The sequence below is a fragment of the Pseudopodoces humilis genome, chromosome 5 (assembly GCF_049639895.1).
Source record: "Pseudopodoces humilis isolate 2021_Gansu_Grassland_sample_001 chromosome 5, ASM4963989v1, whole genome shotgun sequence".
Taxonomy (NCBI): Eukaryota; Metazoa; Chordata; class Aves; order Passeriformes; family Paridae; genus Pseudopodoces; species Pseudopodoces humilis.
The window spans coordinates 321683-339408 of NC_142204.1; the positions used below are offsets into that span (position 1 = coordinate 321683).

The following is a 17726-nucleotide window of genomic DNA, read 5'->3' on the forward strand; positions in this document are numbered from 1 at the left end:
CTCTAAGCAAAGCTTAGAACAGGAGAGAGCATCCCTGTGGAAAGGGAAGCACTCTGCTCTTCCCAAGTTCTGGTCTAGCTAAACATTATCAATGTTTCTTTCTGGCCCTCCTCAGGACAGGAAGATCGGTTGTTTCCCACTGAGGAAAAGAATTTTGCCTAGTGGAGTAGAGTTGGGTTTCTTTTTTTGGTAAAGAGAACCTTTGCTGATTTCTGAGATTATGAGCTCCTCTGCCCTTTAGCTACAAAAGAGAAATTAAAATAAATTCATCCACTTGCTCCCACCCTTACAGTGTAGTGTTAGCTGCCTGGATACGGAGGCAATTTCGTTCTCCCAAGACACTGCTCTACACACTGGGCTGGCACGGCGAGGCCAAAGACAGATTGCCAGGTCCCCTCCTCAGGGCAACTTGGTAGGTGTGAGAGCTGCAGCCTGTGCCCAGCAGTTCCAGGCCAGCTCCACTGGCAGCGTGTACTGCTAACACCCTGAGGTGCCCAATCTAACAGCCTCGGGTCTGCTCAGTCCTGGAGAGCCACAGCCACGGCCGCAGGTGTCCGCACTCACTAGTGTCAGAGCGCTGGAGCTGGCTGGAGCGCGCAGCAGGAGCCAGGGCAGGGGGAGCTGCCAGGGCAGGGGGAGCTGCCAGAGCAGGGGGTGTCTGTGTGCCAGAGCAGGGGGTGTCTGTGTGCCAGGGCAGGGGGTGTCTGTGTGCCAGAGCAGGCGGTGTCTGTGTGCCAGGGCAGGGGGTGTCTGTGTGCCAGGGCAGGGGGAGCTGCCAGAGCAGGGGGTGTCTGTGTGCCAGAGCAGGGGGTGTCTGTGTGCCAGAGCAGGGGGTGTCTGTGTGCCAGAGCAGGCAGTGTCTGTGTGCCAGGGCAGGGGGTGTCTGTGTGCCAGAGCAGGCAGTGTCTGTGTGCCAGAGCAGGGGGTGTCTGTGTGCCAGGGCAGGGGGTGTCTGTGTGCCAGAGCAGGGGGTGTCTGTGTGCCAGAGCAGGGGGTGTCTGTGTGCCAGAGCAGGGGGTGTCTGTGTGCCAGAGCAGGCAGTGTCTGTGTGCCAGAGCAGGGGGTGTCTGTGTGCCAGAGCAGGCAGTGTCTGTGTGCCAGAGCAGGGGGTGTCTGTGTGCCAGAGCAGGGGGTGTCTGTGTGCCAGAGCAGGGGGTGTCTGTGTGCCAGAGCAGGGGGTGTCTGTGTGCCAGAGCAGGGGGTGTCTGTGTGCCAGAGCAGGGGGTGTCTGTGTGCCAGAGCAGGCGGTGTCTGTGTGCCAGAGCAGGGGGTGTCTGTGTGCCAGAGCAGGGGGTGTCTGTGTGCCAGAGCAGGGGGTGTCTGTGTGCCAGAGCAGGCAGTGTCTGTGTGCCAGAGCAGGCAGTGTCTGTGTGCCAGAGCAGGCAGTGTCTGTGTGCCAGGGCAGGGGGTGTCTGTGTGCCAGAGCAGGGGGTGTCTGTGTGCCAGGGCAGGGGGTGTCTGTGTGCCAGAGCAGGCGGTGTCTGTGTGCCAGGGCAGGGGGGGGCTGTGTGCCAGCGCAGGGGTGTGTCTGTGTGCCAGAGCAGGGGGTGTCTGTGTGCCAGGGGAGGGGGTGTCTGTGTGCCGGGGCAGGGGGTGTCTGTGTGCCAGAGCAGGGGGTGTCTGTGTGCCAGAGCAGGCAGTGTCTGTGTGCCAGAGCAGGCAGTGTCTGTGTGCCAGAGCAGGGGGTGTCTGTGTGCCAGAGCAGGGGGTGTCTGTGTGCCAGAGCAGGCAGTGTCTGTGTGCCAGAGCAGGCAGTGTCTGTGTGCCAGAGCAGGCAGTGTCTGTGTGCCAGAGCAGGCAGTGTCTGTGTGCCAGAGCAGGCAGTGTCTGTGTGCCAGAGGCGCTCCCGCTGTCCCAAGGAAGCCAGCTGTAAGGAACGGGCCAACTCCGCTGCACATCTGTCCGTCCTGGCAAGAGAAGCTCAGGGGCTACATCAGCTTCAAACCCTCTCCTCCTGAAGGGTTCCAGTGGTCCATTTCCCCACAAGTTCAGGGCATCGAGCAGCTGCTAACTCGCCTCCTTGAGATCTTCCATTGGTAGTTTGTAGCTCAACAAGAAGGGAGGAGGTGGGGCGTGGGCAGGGCTGCTGGGTCCCTGCAGGGGTTTCTTTGCACAGTTTATACAGATGTAATCCTCATTCTCAGCCATCTCTGGGGAGACCCCGACACACACCTGGTGGAACCACTCATCGCAGCCCCCGTCACACTGCACCCAGTCCACCTGCAAGAGAGCAATCAGCAACACTCAGCCTGTTACAGGGGAGGACAGACAGACACAAACAGAGAAACACCTCCTCTTAAACACACCTCAGCTACCAAGAATACAAAAGCTCTGGGGCAAAAATTAATGCCCCAATAGAGCTTGTTTAAAAAAGCTACTTCAGTTTATAAAAACTTCCAACAAACCTTGCCCCTCTTACACTGCAACGATACAAAAACTCTCTACTGCTCCTGAGGAAGATGACTCAGCTCTCCACAAATGAAATGAGGTGTGCTAAAACACATTTAAAGTGCTCAAGGATGGTTATTTCAGGACAGATGAGAGTCTCCAAACACACCCTCTTAGACTGCATTATCAAACAGTGGCTTTTGTAAATCTAAGTCCTAAGGCTCAGAACATTCATGCTACAATACAAACTTTGAGCTGAACTCGCTGTGGGACAATTTGGAAAAGACAAAAAAATGAGCTGGAATGTAGGAAGGAAAAAAATGAATTATTTGATTCCTGTAATTCTTTGAATAAAAGTTAATTGGAGTCAGTGGGCAGAAATTCAGATTTGCAGGATAAGAAACACGGATTCTCCATTTTAATGGCATCCACTGGTACAGCTATAAAATTTGTTAATATTGTAGTTCTGCTTTCCATTTACAGGGGAATGTAAAACTGTATCAGAAAAACAACAGTAGTGGCCACCTATATAAAATGAAGTAACATTATCACCATAACAGATTTTATTTTAGTTTGTAGCCAACGACTCCTGGACAAATTTTCCAAAGTGATTGGTAATGGACATCAACAGCTGCAGCTTCAGTCATTACATTCCTGTACTTGCCAGTTTTTGACAAGTGTGGCATTCACCTGCTCAAAGTGCAAAAGTACAGATGTGTACAGAAAACACATTCTGAAAATATTTTTGTTCATCAGTCTGTGTTAAAAGCTGACAATCATGACAGGCAGTACCACAGAGAGAGGCAGATCAAGTTTCATTTCTAATAATCCCATCAGGTCTAAAAGAATTGATTATTTATCTCCAACAAGCAAAATGAACCACTGAATTCTGAAGATCACTCAGCTTGCAGCATCACTTTTCACAGAGTACATGCAAGAAATAGAGAAAATCTACTTCTTCTAAGAACATTACACATGTTCCTAACGTGTGGGAGGACACTCAGTACCAGTGGTCAGGACCACAGCAAAGCCAGGAACATTTCTTTCTGAGTCAAAGAATTAATCCTTTGGCTCAGCCAGTGCATGTTGCACATACTCAACAAAAAATTACACAGCTTGAAGGAGTTAAAACTTCCCAACCAAAACCGAGTACCTTTTCCCAGATTCTGATTTTCCATCTTCTGTTTTGAGTACCTAAGAGAATGTGGAAGTTCTACAGTTTAATCTGCTAAATGTACCTACCCAAGTACTACTCAGTCCTCTCTCCTTTCTAACCACACCACTTTGGTTTCTCATGCTGTCACCTGGCACAGGGGCTCTGACTGAGCACGGAACTGCCGGTGCCAGAACCAAGGGGAAACTCACTTTGTCCTTGCAGGGCCTTTGGCAGTTCTGAGCAGCACACACAGCGTTCTCATCATCCGACTCCTCTGCTCCTGACCAGTCATACTTGGAAGGAATATCCAGAACCTTCTTCTCTCTTTTTTTCTCTGTGCTCTCCTTTGCCAGTTCTACCTTTGCCACAACTGCCTTCTCTCGCTGCTTCTTCTTCCGCTCCTCCTCCTTAGCCAGTTTCTTTGCCAGCTTGTTCAGCTCTTTTGTCTTGTCCATGGTGAGTTTCAGCTTCTTCTTCTTGGGTTTTTCCAGCTTTTTCAGCTCTTTAGATTTCTGCTTCATGTCTCCAAAGAACTGCTCTGCTCTCTCCAGTTTTCGTTTCCGCTTCCTCTCAGAAGAGTCCCTCCCTCTCATTTTCAGTGGTTTTTCATCCATGCTGTCATCCTTCATAGAAAAAGAAATATTTTACTCAAATACGAATTTCCTGCAAACCTGAGGTCTGAGAAATGCACTTACCTCTACCTTGACCTGATATGACATGAAGAAATCTAGCCAACAACATACTGTTACAAATTCTAAACAAAAAAACCCCACTTAACTTCATTTCCACCATACTATAAAAAATTCCTAAGTGTTATCAACTGCGTCAAAGTACAATCACCCAAAAACACTCCGTGGAAAAAGTAAATTATTAGCAAGGGTATGAAGGCAAAGTGAGCAATAATTACAAATCTCTTCTCACATTGTTTTTTTAATAGAAGTTGAGAAGATTAGTAATTTGTTAGATGCTCTTGCTTATTTTTCATCCGAGGTCAGTCTTGCCTGTAATTATTTTTGAGAGAAAGCAACTGCTGTTTTGGAGATTAAGGAAGAGTAATTGGTGAACTCTTAAAATGTATCATCAACTCAAGCAAGGAGAGAAAGCAACATCCGTTATTTGAAGGGCTTCCAAAGTGGCAGGCATTGTAAATATCCTGGCGCCATCGAGAGCTCCTGAATAACAGATTCAGGTCACAAGTGGGGCCTAAAACTGGCCAGCTCTGTCCCTGCAGGTAGCATTCACAGTGACAAGTCCCACTCACAACTGAAAGATTCACTTGTGTAGTCCTTTGTACAAACAGGACTGACTGGATTTCAGTCAATGCAGCTATATACTTTAACCTTAATTATTAATAGATTAAGAACATTCTATAAGCCAGTAGAGACTGTTTACTGTACATTACTGAATATAGCTACTCCACCCAAAACCAAATCCTCTCAAGATTATTTCACAGAAGGCTACTTATTTTGTATGTAAACAGCCATGGAATATATTCAATTCAAAATGAGCAGTTCTGGTCAAGCAAGCATTCAGAAAGGTTAACCAGAAAACGTTGTAATGCACACACACTCTACACTCCTCACCCCACTCCCCTGGAAAAAAGCTTTGCTTATCTATAAATATAACAGTCTGGCATATTATTTATAAATTGTTATTTGCTGGCATCCAAACTGTTCTTCAACCAACTCCCTGCCAACACCATTACATCAAAAGAACATTAAGCTTACGTAGTACTTGGGCTGGAAGGTGGTGAAGCACCTTTCAGTAGCTGGGAGGCAGGGGCAGTTCTACACTCCACACTGATGCAGCTTTACACTTTAACTCATCCATTGTGCATGGATGGCACAGAGCTCACCCAACCTCGCTGCTCACAGCATGCAGCCTTCCATCCTGCATGACTGTACACCACCAAAAAGCCAAGAAAGAACCATCACCTTATGTTCTTCCTGTGCAGCTCAGAAACCCAACAAGCCATCGTAAAACCCACACGCTCAAACTGAGCCCTAACTGCAGCTGACAGATGATAAAAAATGGGTTCCACTCAAGCTCTTCAACCCAGCAGCTGACCTGCTCTTCCAGCACCTTCCCTGGCCCTCTGCATCAATGGAGCTCAGTGATTTTGGCTAGACCTCAGAATCAGCAGATAAACCTGCCTGATGCTGGCAGCTGGGCAAAGCAAGCAGGACATCTTCACAGTACACCAATAAAACATTTGCTATGTCTACGTTATTCTGAGGAAGAACAGGAATATTACTGTCTTCATTTTCAAAACATGTTTTCCCCAGTAACAAAGTTCAGTAACATAAAAGTATCATGTTACATAAACTAAGTGTAACTTTTCATCTTCCTAAATGCTTCTTGTAACTGTTTTGCAGATTAGCTCTGCTTCCAGACATAATCAAGAAGAGTGTTTTCTCCCTTAACCTGTTATGCTCTAAAATAAGGTTTACACATGGAACTACTTGAGAAAACTGTTCTAAATATGGTTAGCACGAGTGATCGAGAACTGAATTTCTGGATCACTTATTCTGTTATTTTCTGTAATCTACTACTCTCTCCAGATAAAATCCAAACATGACAAGCAACTGAGCACTCAACTATTCCAGATCATGTTTATATAAATCCACCAACAGAATGTGGTGGGATTTTTGTTCCACTCCAGAATATTTCTTCAAGTTCCCTACCTCCATGACATGAAGAAACCTGTCCTCAGAGGGTGGATGAGTGGCCTGCAAAATCCTCCAGATGTGCTGAGTTTCATCCAGGGATACCTCCAGGAGATCTCCAACCATCATCAGATCTTCCAGCTGAGCTTTTGCTCCAGGTGACAGCTCCAACACAGGGGGCTCCAAACTGCGAGGCACCAGCGGGCTCTTCCGAGGCTGCTTCCTTGGAGTGCTAGAAGCTTTCAGACAGGAGCCAGGACACAGAATCATTAAGGCTGGAAAAGACCTCTGAGATTATCAAATCTGTGCCAAGCCTACCACTAAACCATGTCCCCAGGTGCCACACCCACACATCTTTTGAACACTTCCAGGGACAGTGAGTCCACCACTTTCCCAGGCAGCCTGTTCCAATGCCTGATCACTCTTGCAGTGAAGAAATCTTCCCCAATACCTAATCTAAACCACCCCCAGGCAAAGCCACAAAGATAAAAGGAAGAGATCAAAACCGAAAGAAAATAGGTATTTTTTACAACATTTTAAGATGGGAAACAGTAACAACCAGAACACATTGTCACAGGTTTATGTATCAAATATCAGGAAATGAACTGCAATGTAACTCTGCTGTACCTTCCTCCAGACAGTACATCCTGCACAACCAGAATGAACAACAGAGCAGTTAGCAGTTCCACACCTCACTGACTGCCCATCCCTGTTATCTACTTAATTTTACCTCAATGTATACAAAAGCAAATACCTTGAGAGCAGCTTTTAGAAGCAGAGGAATAGGCGTGCTCAGCACAGAATGAGGGAGCAGTCCACATGTGTGTCACCACCTCCTCTGATTTAATGGGGATTTCCTCATCACAAAATAAATTGGGCTCCAGGCTGCTGGAAGACTTCACACTGGCATTGTCCTGAAAAAGACCCACAGCAAACATGCAACATCTGAATTCAGCAAATACCTACTTCAAAGTAAATTCTACTGAAGACTGAGCAGTCTGCTGCTCCTAAAGCCCTTCTCCAAAGCACTCCATCAGAGATACCAAGACCAAAGGTAAAAATTCTATCCCTGCTTAAATGGTGGATGAATAGAGGAATTATGGAGACAGGTCAGTATATTTACAGCTAGTGCATGAAAAACACTTGCCAAGTTTCCTCGCTCAGCAGTCCCTTAAGAATGGTCTTCAGAAGTCAACATGATGAAAAGAGGCTTTCTCTTAGCCTACATAATTTATTATTTTGCTTGAAAAGTCTGACTGTGAGCCCATAAAGCCTTGTATCTTCAGTAAAGCGGGGGAATGCTGAGTAAATTACAGTGACTACAGAAAGAAAAAAGAGGGCATTCCAGCCCAGCAGCAAATATCAATATAATGACAATCAAACACTGCCCTGGGATCAGTGCATTTATGGTAGTGTTAAATCAGTTTAAGCTGGGACCAAACACTGAAAGAGGGCTGTTGTGACTATTCCCATGAGCAGAGTGACGATGGCACTGGCTTGTGCTCAGCTCAGTGTGTTGAGTGAGACACTGAACAGCATAAGGTTCTGGGCAAGACACCACCATTCTTAAACTCTCTTTTTATGTCATGAAATGACAATCTCTCTCTCTCTCTCTCTCTCTCTCTCTCTCTCTCTCTGTGGCCTTCAGTTGCACATTTCAAAGAAAGTGATACACAAATGAATGATTTCCGTACAGAACTGCCAGTGGGAAATCCAAAATGAAATATCCCAGATGAAAAGGCAGAATAAACACACTCAGAAAGAGGAAGGTATTTCTCCCTACACTGTAAAGAGTTTATATCTTGAACAATATCCTGTTACAGGTATTTTATTGTACTACATTAAAGGAAGTTCAGGGCTAACATGTAAATTGATTTTTAAAAAAATCATCATTAGTGGCCACAGGCAATACCCGGTGCAAAGAAATGAGAAAAAATACAAGACAAAAAACAAATTATAGGTGATTTGACCAATGAATGTGTCTGCTTGAAACAAATCCTCCAAAAAATCTAGCTATTGCACTCCTAAATGCAGATTACTGGCAAGAGCCATGCTTTAATTAAGAGACATATAACATAATCAAACAGATTACATTTTCGTATCTACTTCTGTAACAACTGAGCTCTTGAGAAACCAGAGACTGTGGTTTTCAAAATACAGTCTATGAACCCTGAGGAATTGAGGATTATTCCTACAGGGTCCACAACAAGAGCAAATTCATACAAGATGCATAATGATCTGTATCTTTTTTTAAACACACTCAAACATGTCTCTGTACCAAAAACTGAAGACAGCCGACACTTGAAAGTCAACAGTATAAGAATAATTGAATTCTGAACAACTTTGGGTTTGTTTGGGGTTTTTTTTGGTTGTTTTTTTTTTTTTAAATCTTGCTTCTCCTAGCTTATACCTGAAGAATTTGATTATGGTTGCCTGAAAATTTGTCTTCTATTCCAATTGCATTAGTTGACCTAACAGAACGTATTTCTGGTCTCTAACAGCTTTGCTTAAACAGGTTTTTACTTTTAGGTTTCTACAATTACATCAGATGAACATCCAAATCAAAAGGGGGAAATAAGATCTTTAAATGATGACAACAGAATCATCAAACAAATTAAATTATGCTCCTGCAAAACCCTGAGCTCCTGGCAAGCATATGCCATCTTTCTTGACATATGTTTTATCACAGCCTCAGAAAATGCCACATCCTTCAGAAATGCCTTATTAAGACACCTGATGCAAAAAACAGTTTTGGGACTTACTTTTAGATATAAAACTAAATGAATTAAAAGCTGTAGCACCCAACAGCCATGTACTCTTGGCATTTCACAGGACCTGTAAGACAAATCTGTGTATTTGCATCAGGCTGCTGGGAAACAAAACACTTAAAAACAGATTACGGAAAATCATACCTGGAGAATGTGCTGCCCCTCTATAAATCAGAATATCTGCCTTAGAAGAATTTACATGTCTCTTAGGACAGCACCTTTTAATGCAGAGGCGACATTATCACTAAAAAGAAAACACTGCTCAAGAAGAAACTGGCATTGCCTTTGTCTCTACGTATTTCCAAAGGACATTTCAATACCTTGAAAACACATGGTTTTCTCTACAACTGCCTTTTCCCATGGAAGTTCCTCTCTAGATAAAATCTTTCAAAAATTTAACTGTGGTTACAATTGCTGTACCGAATCCAGACACTAATTTTACAACACAGTGCAGACATCTTGTATCTAAAAATTCCACACTCCAAAATGGAACACATGTACCTCCTTTATGCAAGGGCTGAATGAAGAGAAAGGTATGAAAACATGAACAAAGCTCTGGCATCAGGAAACTTCTTACACAGCAAGCACTTTCTGAAGGCTAATCTTTTTGCTGTGGCAAAAACTTCCCAAGAGCTCTCCATACAGATATTTATGACTCGTGGTATCTCTGAATGGGGCATAAGGACAATGCTCATCCTCCAGGGTGTTAGAAATGCAAATGCCTTTGGAAGTGTATCTTTCTCCTCTGCACTAAAAGGCAGAATTTGAATTTTGAAATTCAAACAGGACTTTGGAAATTTTGCATAAAACATTGCAAAACTTCACAATAGCTCAGAAAATGAGGACATTCGGATAAAAATCAAGAAATATCTCTTCTGCCACAGGCCCTAGGGCAGAATATACACAGACAGCTTAAGATGCAATAAATATTCTGATAAAAATGGATTAATAGAAGACAGGTAATCTGTATTAATTCCATGCAAACAAACCACTCTGGATTACTCACCTTTATGTCATAGCCATATGTCTCCCTGATGTCTTCATCGGAGTCTGTCTCTTCATCATCATAATCCAAAGTCTGCCGTGGGGATGAGGACACACTCCCTATCACTCTGTTAAAGGCTGACTGCTGAAAACTTGTTAAGTGTCCCTAAAAAAGAAATGGAACATGGAAGTGAAACAATAAAATCTCCAGGAAAAATCTGTAAAAACCTAAAGAGTTATTAACAAAGAAAATAGTGGTTCTTTTGGCCTGAGGATAACTGCCTGGACACCACAAAAGAGACCAGTTGTAGCAAGATGTAGAAAAAAGATAAGGAAATATCCAAGCAAAAGGTTTCATTTGATTCTGATTACCTGTTTTTTAATAATGACTAGTGACTAGGAAGAGCCAGATACTGCTCTTCAGTGCTATAAAGCACAGCTTCCTCACCACAGCATGACCTGGCCTCACTCTCAAGGTGAAGAGCTATGGAATTATCAGTGCTTGACTACATTCCTCGCTGGAATGTACTAACAAGACACCAAATGACTGGGAGTGACAATCCACGAGAAATGTAAATACTGAGACCTTGGATTCTGTCAAGAGGAAAATGGAACTTGGACACCAAAGCAGCAACTGTTTTGTACATCTTGAGGCCTGTAGCTAGCTGTTAGAGCTGACCTGATGTTACACGCACCTTCAGCAGTTGCTACTGACAGCGAGTACAGAGCAACAGAGCTGTTCCAAAACCTGCAGAGCACTGAACTGGGTGAGAAGTTCTACCATGTGTGATCCTCAGCTGTTCACTGCCCTCCCTTCTCCCCATGCTTCTCCAAGAAAAATCCTGCCACCCTAAGCTGGGGCAAGCGCAGGGAGCAGCGAGCTGTTCCCACGCCTACCTGCAGGTCGGGGTTAGCTGCTGCCTTCTGCAGCTCTGCGCTGATGATTTTCTCTGTTTTCTCGCGAGCTGCCTGCTCCACCATGCGCTGGCTGAGCACCGACAGCTTGGCCAAGGCGGAGGACAGCTCGTCGGTGGCCAGGGCCTGCCGAGCCCGGTCCTGCCAGCTCATGGCTCGCTCTGTCAGGCACTGCAGGGCCTCCCCCTCGGGCAGGCGCACGGGCAGCTTCTGCAGGGACACCAGCAGGGACAGGATGGTCTCCAGCCGCGGCCGGCGCGAGCGCTGGCACAGGGGACACAGGAACTTCACCTCCTTGGCCTGCCAGCTGGAGCCCTTCTTCTGGGAGCTGGTTTTGGGCAGGGGCACGCAGCCGCTGTGAAACCAGTCCTTGCACAGCTCGCACTGCAGCATGAACCCGCTGGCCGTCTTGCGGCAGATACAGAACTTGACCTCTTCGATTCTGTCCACCATGGTCATCTTGGCCAGGTTGGCTGCCCTGAGAGCATGCATGGCTTCAATTTCCTTCTGCTCCCGCTCCTTGAATACAGCCACCTGCCCAGCAAGGACACAAACACGTCATCACCTTCACAGCTGAGAGAGACTTCGTTCTATTAGCAACACAGGAAAAGGAAAAAACAGCCAGCCCAAACAGACCAAGTGATCTAAAACTGGCCCAAAATTTAGGAACTATGTGATCTAATCAAAACTTCATCTAAGACACCTCCTCCTCAGTTGCTCACTACTCCCTAGAGTCCTTCTGATAGAGATGCTATGTAAACTTCAGATAACCTTCTCAGTATCTACAAAGTTTCTGAAGTTCACAGTTAAATCTGTCATAAGGCCCCCTAGAAGAACAGGTTCTGACTCCAGAGAACTCAGAATCTCTTCCACTCATCTCTTTAGCAAGACAATGGAGCTGAGCATCGTTTCAGAACCATCTGAGTGACCACAAACCTTCTGCAGCAACTTGCACTTCCTTAATGTTCCCATTCAGGTAACTATAACCAAACATATTGCAGTAAAATAGATTGTGTACTAGCCATATTAATGACCCTGCACACATTTTCTTTGTTCCCAGGGAAAGGGCAGCCAGGTGACACCGAATTCTTCTGATAAGCAGCATGAATATCCTCCAAAAAAGAGGAACTAAATAAAACATTCCCTGCAGCCCAGTGCCCATGACCAAGTATTTGCAGGCTGATCGCAAAACTGACCTAACCAAATATGTGTTGGTCCTGGTTAGAGCAAAGCTGCACTTCGTGACTTCAACATAATTTCAATAAATGTTAATATTAGATGAGCAGCCACAGATACTAACCCAAGAGCACTGAAGTCTTACACATACCCAATGGTATTAAATACCAGCAGCTGCACTCTGAACTGTGCTGCCCTCTACCTTCACTGCAATGGAAGTTGAACTACATTCTTGGGTCAAACACCATGTTATGAGGCATCTTTTCCAGTGAAATTCATTCACCAGTTCTTCCCCAGAACTTCTACAAATTAGAGATGACTGAAGCCCACACAGCAGGAGATACCACATTTCACTGCTCCTTACCACAGCTGCAGCATCCCTGGCCTCCTCCAGCCCATCCTCCAGTTCACTCAGGGATTCCAAGTCAAGATCTTTCTCCTTTTCCTTCTCCATCAACTCCTTTGCCCTCTTCCGCCTGTTCTTACTGCTCCCGTAAACACCAATGTCAGTCCGTGGGCTCAGAACCTGCAATTGCCAAGGAAACTTATCCTGTCAGACCAAGGACATCCCACCAAGGAATGGCCACAGTGCCACCAGGGAACCAAAACTACTCAGAAATCTAACCCCTTGGATTCCTGTCTAAAAACGCCAGGAAAAAGAGAATAAACAGGTAAGGACAGAAGTGTCTCCCAGTTATGGAACTGGAACGTGATCAGCAACCAGTGGCATGGCAGGTGAAACTGAAAGCCACTGTGTTTGCTGATTAAATTACAGAATTTATTCAGATTACACTACCATACATACAGCTAAGCAAAATACTACATGCAGCTAGACATCCACAGTTCAACATTCACTTCAAGAGTCTTTATCAATCAAGTCTTCAAAATAATTTCTTATTTACATCAGCAATTTGGTGCCTGAAAAACTCCTAGAAGTATGCTATAAGCCTTTTAATATCAATATGAGAGGCTGAAAAACACTTTTAAGAACAAGAATAAAGCTTTAAGTCATCGTGACTAGTTGGAATGCATACTTAAATATAAAATCTAGCAAATTAAATTCAATATAGGAAAGCTCAAATTGCTACATTTAGGAAAACACAAAACCAGAACACATTAAGTAACTAGCTAGGCAGAATAATAAAGAGGAGCAAGCTGCATCTAGTGTGTATCATAAAGTGAACAAAAATTAGTGTGATGCAGTTGCAATAAGGAAAATCCCATTGGAAAACATTAAACATCAGTTTTGAGACACAAGATGTAATTACTGCACTTCACATGGCACTAGGGAAAGTCAGAGTGAGAATTCTGTCTGGATTTGGACATCCCACTAGAAGCAAAGACAAACTGCAGAGAATTAACAAAATAAGAGAATGAAAAATACAGCCTCTGAGAATGCAGTGGAGCTGGAACTGTTTTCCTTAGAAAATGGAAGCCTGTCAAGTAGATATGATAGATCTTCAAACACATGATTGATTTTTATTAAAACAAGGACAGTCACTACATCCACTGAAGTGAAATAAACAGTAGCTGACTAATTTTTCTTAAACAAGTTTATAAAATATCTGATCTGTTTTCTTAGCATTTAAACAGTGAGGCAAGTGAAAACATTTATCAACAGGTCTATGTCCGTTTCAGGCCCATATTTCTTCAATGACAAAAAAATTGCTTTATTTTTCTTCTTCCTTCAAAAGAAAGAGATTAGATAGTCTATACATAAAGCAGGACTAACCAAACAGACTTTCTGCCTTTTTCATTCTTTTCACCTGAGAACAGCTGAAATTATGTTCTACTCTGAAAAGGAACTGTAATCCGGTGTAACTGAACCAGCTCCTCCCTCCAGACAGCTGAGGCCCATTTCTGACAGAGAAGTGTGCTCTCCTGACAGGGAAATACGTGTTGCCCACCTGCAGCAGGCTGTAGCTGGAATTCTTCTTGAGGAAGGTCCTCCCTGTGCGCTCCCTCCAGGCCCGAGCTGCGGCCACCTGCGACTCCAGCTGGGGCAGGGCGTCCAGGCGCACCGGGATGGGCCGGCCTTTGGCAGACAAGCTCTCCAGCTGCTCCAGGTATGCATAGTTGCTCCCATTCTGGGGTGAAAGAAATTTTCCTAAGCCAACAATTCCATCCTTGTATCAGCTGCCAGCCTAATTTCAAGCCATACACTATTTTGTCACTGCCTAAAATAGAGTTCCATAGAAAGGAAAGGAAAGGAGGGCCGTGTTTCAACCTACTGTTACTTTAAACAATTCTCTCATACAGCTTTTATTTTAACAGTCATTTAGACATGGCCAGCTGGCTTAGGGAGTAAGACAACATTCCATTTCCAGACAGTTATCTAAATGCTGTCTGTTTAACAGCAAGAGCTGTATAGGGGCTGAATTGGGATTCACACTTCAACTCCCAACAAGTACCTGGTATAACATAAGCAATTCTAGTTCAACAATCAGCACCCAGAATTATCACAGAGCTCTGGATCAAGTTATGTGGTTAGACCACAGTAGGAGGGAAGGTTACTGAACTAATTCATCTCTTTCAGAAAATTCTGGCCACCAGTGCCATTAAATCTTACACTTTAGGGAGAAAACAAAAAACCAAAAGAATTTCCACAGCCAGATCCAAAACTGAAAACCTGAGAGCATCCTCTGCTGCAGCTAAATATTTTCAGTGACAGCATGCTGAACAGTTCCAAAGCCAAATACCATATCATAATGAACCTGCTAGCTTTTACATCCACTCTGAAATGCATAAATGGAAGGGGAACAGAAATTGGATAGCCAGTGGGTAAACAAATGCACAAGAAGAAAATCAAGTCCACAAGCTCTGTAAGGACTTTCAAGAGTCACAGCAAGGCTTCTCTTTGGGCCACCTTTGTCAGGAGAGGTGCTAGGAATAAAGGACACATCTGAATAAAAGAGTGCAAGCAGAAGATTGCAGTCCCTGCTGTAAGCCCTACCTGAATGGCCTCCACTTTGGCTGTCCAGTCTCTAGCCCGCTGCAGGGCTTCTTTCAGTGCCAGCACATTGGGCAGGTAAGCAGGGATGTTCTTTGCTTCATTCACGATGCCCTCCAGAGCCATCATACTTTGGCGTGGTCTAGAGTAAGAAAAACCCAATTCCAGCCTTCTCTCAAAATGCCAGTCATCTAAAGCCATCAATTTGATAGGCTGGTGATGCAACTTGGTCACTGCACTGCAGTGCAGGATAGCATGGCTCTATGCTGGGAGGGTGCTACTGGCTACCAAATAACAGGAGGTGAGAATGCTGATGGGCTTGGCACAATCGAGCTCAAAAGGGCACAGCATCACACCCCCTGCACAGCAAGAAAGCTGTCTCGTGCTGGTGGCATAGCCAGGGCTCTTTGTGGAGGGGGATGAATAGCAAAACGCAGCAGCAACACCCACAGCTTCAGCCTCCTGCCACTGTGCAACATTGATAGGGAATCAACACTTCTGCAATTCATCAATCTCAAATCCAACTCTTGAGCAATCTAACTGCTGGGAGGTAAAAAAACAAAACAAAACAAAAAACCAACAAAATAAGAAAGGCAACTACAGCTTCAAGGACCCAACTTTTCACCACACTTTGCAAAAGAGGATAAGAAACACTAAAGTGTGTGACCTCTAAGAACAGTTTGGAAAGGAACACTCACCTGGCCTGCAGGCAGACCTTGGCCTTCTCCTCCCACCTCTCTGAGACTGTGAGCAGCTCCTGCAGCTCAGCCATGGCTTTTTCTACAGCGTGGTGTGGTGCCAAGCCCACACCAGAGTCAATCAGCTTCTTCATCACATCCAGGGTGACTCTCTGGGGATCCAGGAGGGTGGACCTCACCTCATCCAGCCACCGTGCCTGCTGCAGTTCTTGCTTCAACCTTGGCAGTTCTGGAAGTTCAACATAAAGGCCAGAGCCCATGTCTATCAACTCCTGCAGCTTGGAAGAGTCTGGGATCTCATCAATCATAGCTTCTTGAGCACGCTCATGAAATTCTTCCACATCATCGAGCAGATTCTGAAGTAGCACACAGTACAAATCAATGAGGAAAGAACACCCACAGAACCCAAAAGAAAATCCTACTGAGGGATCAGTCAGCTGTGAATCTGTATGTGATCATCACATCATCAGTCTGAGCTTCTACACACAATGCCAGCTAGCTGTCACAAGCCATCAAGTCTGACAGAAATTAAGTAACAGACCATCTAAACTTATTTGATGGCCTAATGTTTCATACCCTAGGCATATTATTAGTTGCATCAAACTCTGCACCTAAAATAGCACTACTGCAAATGACAGCTCCCAACAAAACAGAATATTTAGCGCTGCCCAGTCAACGTTAGTTTTGAAATTGTGGGGAGAAAAGGGACTTCTGCAAACAAGTCATCATTTCAATAGTGTCAGGGGCATTACAGAAATGACAGCGACACAAAGCAGAAAAAAACATGCTGAGGAGAGATAACAAGCCAGAGATGTATGAGAACACAAATACCACAGGTTGTGAAAATAACAATGGTGAAGTGTGAAAGTTATGTTCCCTAAAGCAGGACCACCACTTATAAGCATCAGGGCTTTACTGCACTAAAGGAAAGAAATGAAAATGCAAAACCCTTTTATTAAAGGAGACAATTTCACAGAAATCCAACTGCACTGCTGCAGTTCTCATCCTCATGTTTTGGCACTGCAATGAAAAAAAAATCAAAGACAGCAAACAGGCAGGAAAGAGTCTCTGCAGGAGATTCATCCAAGGACATTCAACCAGCATACTCAATTGATTCAGCCCCAAGTCTCTCACAAAAATACAGGCATTTCTGACAGCAAGCCGATGGCACCATCAGCAGCACAGCCTGCATTTCCTTAAGCTTACTGCCCTTTATGGCTGATGCTGCTTCTCACAACTGTCTGGAAATCAGAAGGCATTTATAAGAAAGATTAGGATCTACATTATAAAGATTTTGATTTTGATCTGAATGCTTCATAGTGGCAACAGTAAATTATTACAGTTTAGTAATTACAATGCCTTTTGTGTTAGAAAATACTCATCTTCCAACATGACAATTACTGTGCTTTTCATTATGATGGATAATTGCATTCAAATGCCATGCTAAAAGCTAGTGAGTGCTTAGGCAAAAATGATCATTATCTGACTTCATTCAGAAACGAAAAGACTACAGTTTGTAATCAGTAAAATGATAATATTTATTTATTGACTAGTGATTATGCTGAGGCTTCAAGAACATGCACATGCATAGGCAGAGTACTTGAACTAGAATCAGATTCCTGATGCTGAGGGGTGGGGGAAGATGGCCGAGCTGGGAGAAAGTATTAGACAAAATACATCTGAAACTGTGAAGAGTTAATTGTATGCCTGCGGCCCCCTCATCTATGAATTATGTTTTAATTAGAAACATGTTTAAAATACATTAAAAACAAATTCTTCTGAGAACAATCTTACATGTCTACCTAAGAGACGATGATAAAATTTCATTAATAAATATTAGTAAGTATTTTTAGGTTGGATGTGGGAAGAAGTGAAGTAAAACCATCCCATCATATGAGGATGAGAAAGCACTTTCCACTTTATTAGATGCTGGCAAACTGGTTAGGACAAAGATCAGCATCAACAAGCCTGGCAAACCTGCATACTAGAGCCCCATGGTTTTCTGAAGGAAATAGTTTTCAGAAA

At 44.3% G+C, this 17726-nt stretch overlaps 1 protein-coding gene across 2 annotated transcripts in view; it reads right to left on the reverse strand.

The window, feature by feature from the left end:
- Positions 1–1596: 1596 nt before the first annotated feature.
- Positions 1597–17726, reverse strand: part of KDM5A (lysine demethylase 5A) — a 46073-nt gene continuing 29943 nt past the window's right edge. For both annotated transcript variants that reach the window (XM_005530542.3, XM_014259336.2), the window contains exons 19-28: positions 15702–16057; positions 15007–15145; positions 13961–14140; positions 12418–12579; positions 10860–11411; positions 9985–10128; positions 6965–7124; positions 6229–6449; positions 3754–4167; positions 1597–2220 (exon numbers count right to left, since the gene is read on the reverse strand). In XM_005530542.3, coding sequence (XP_005530599.1) covers positions 2008–2220; positions 3754–4167; positions 6229–6449; positions 6965–7124; positions 9985–10128; positions 10860–11411; positions 12418–12579; positions 13961–14140; positions 15007–15145; positions 15702–16057 — 2541 coding nt within the window. In that variant the 3' untranslated portion in view covers positions 1597–2007. The remainder of the gene's footprint in view (positions 2221–3753; positions 4168–6228; positions 6450–6964; positions 7125–9984; positions 10129–10859; positions 11412–12417; positions 12580–13960; positions 14141–15006; positions 15146–15701; positions 16058–17726) is intronic.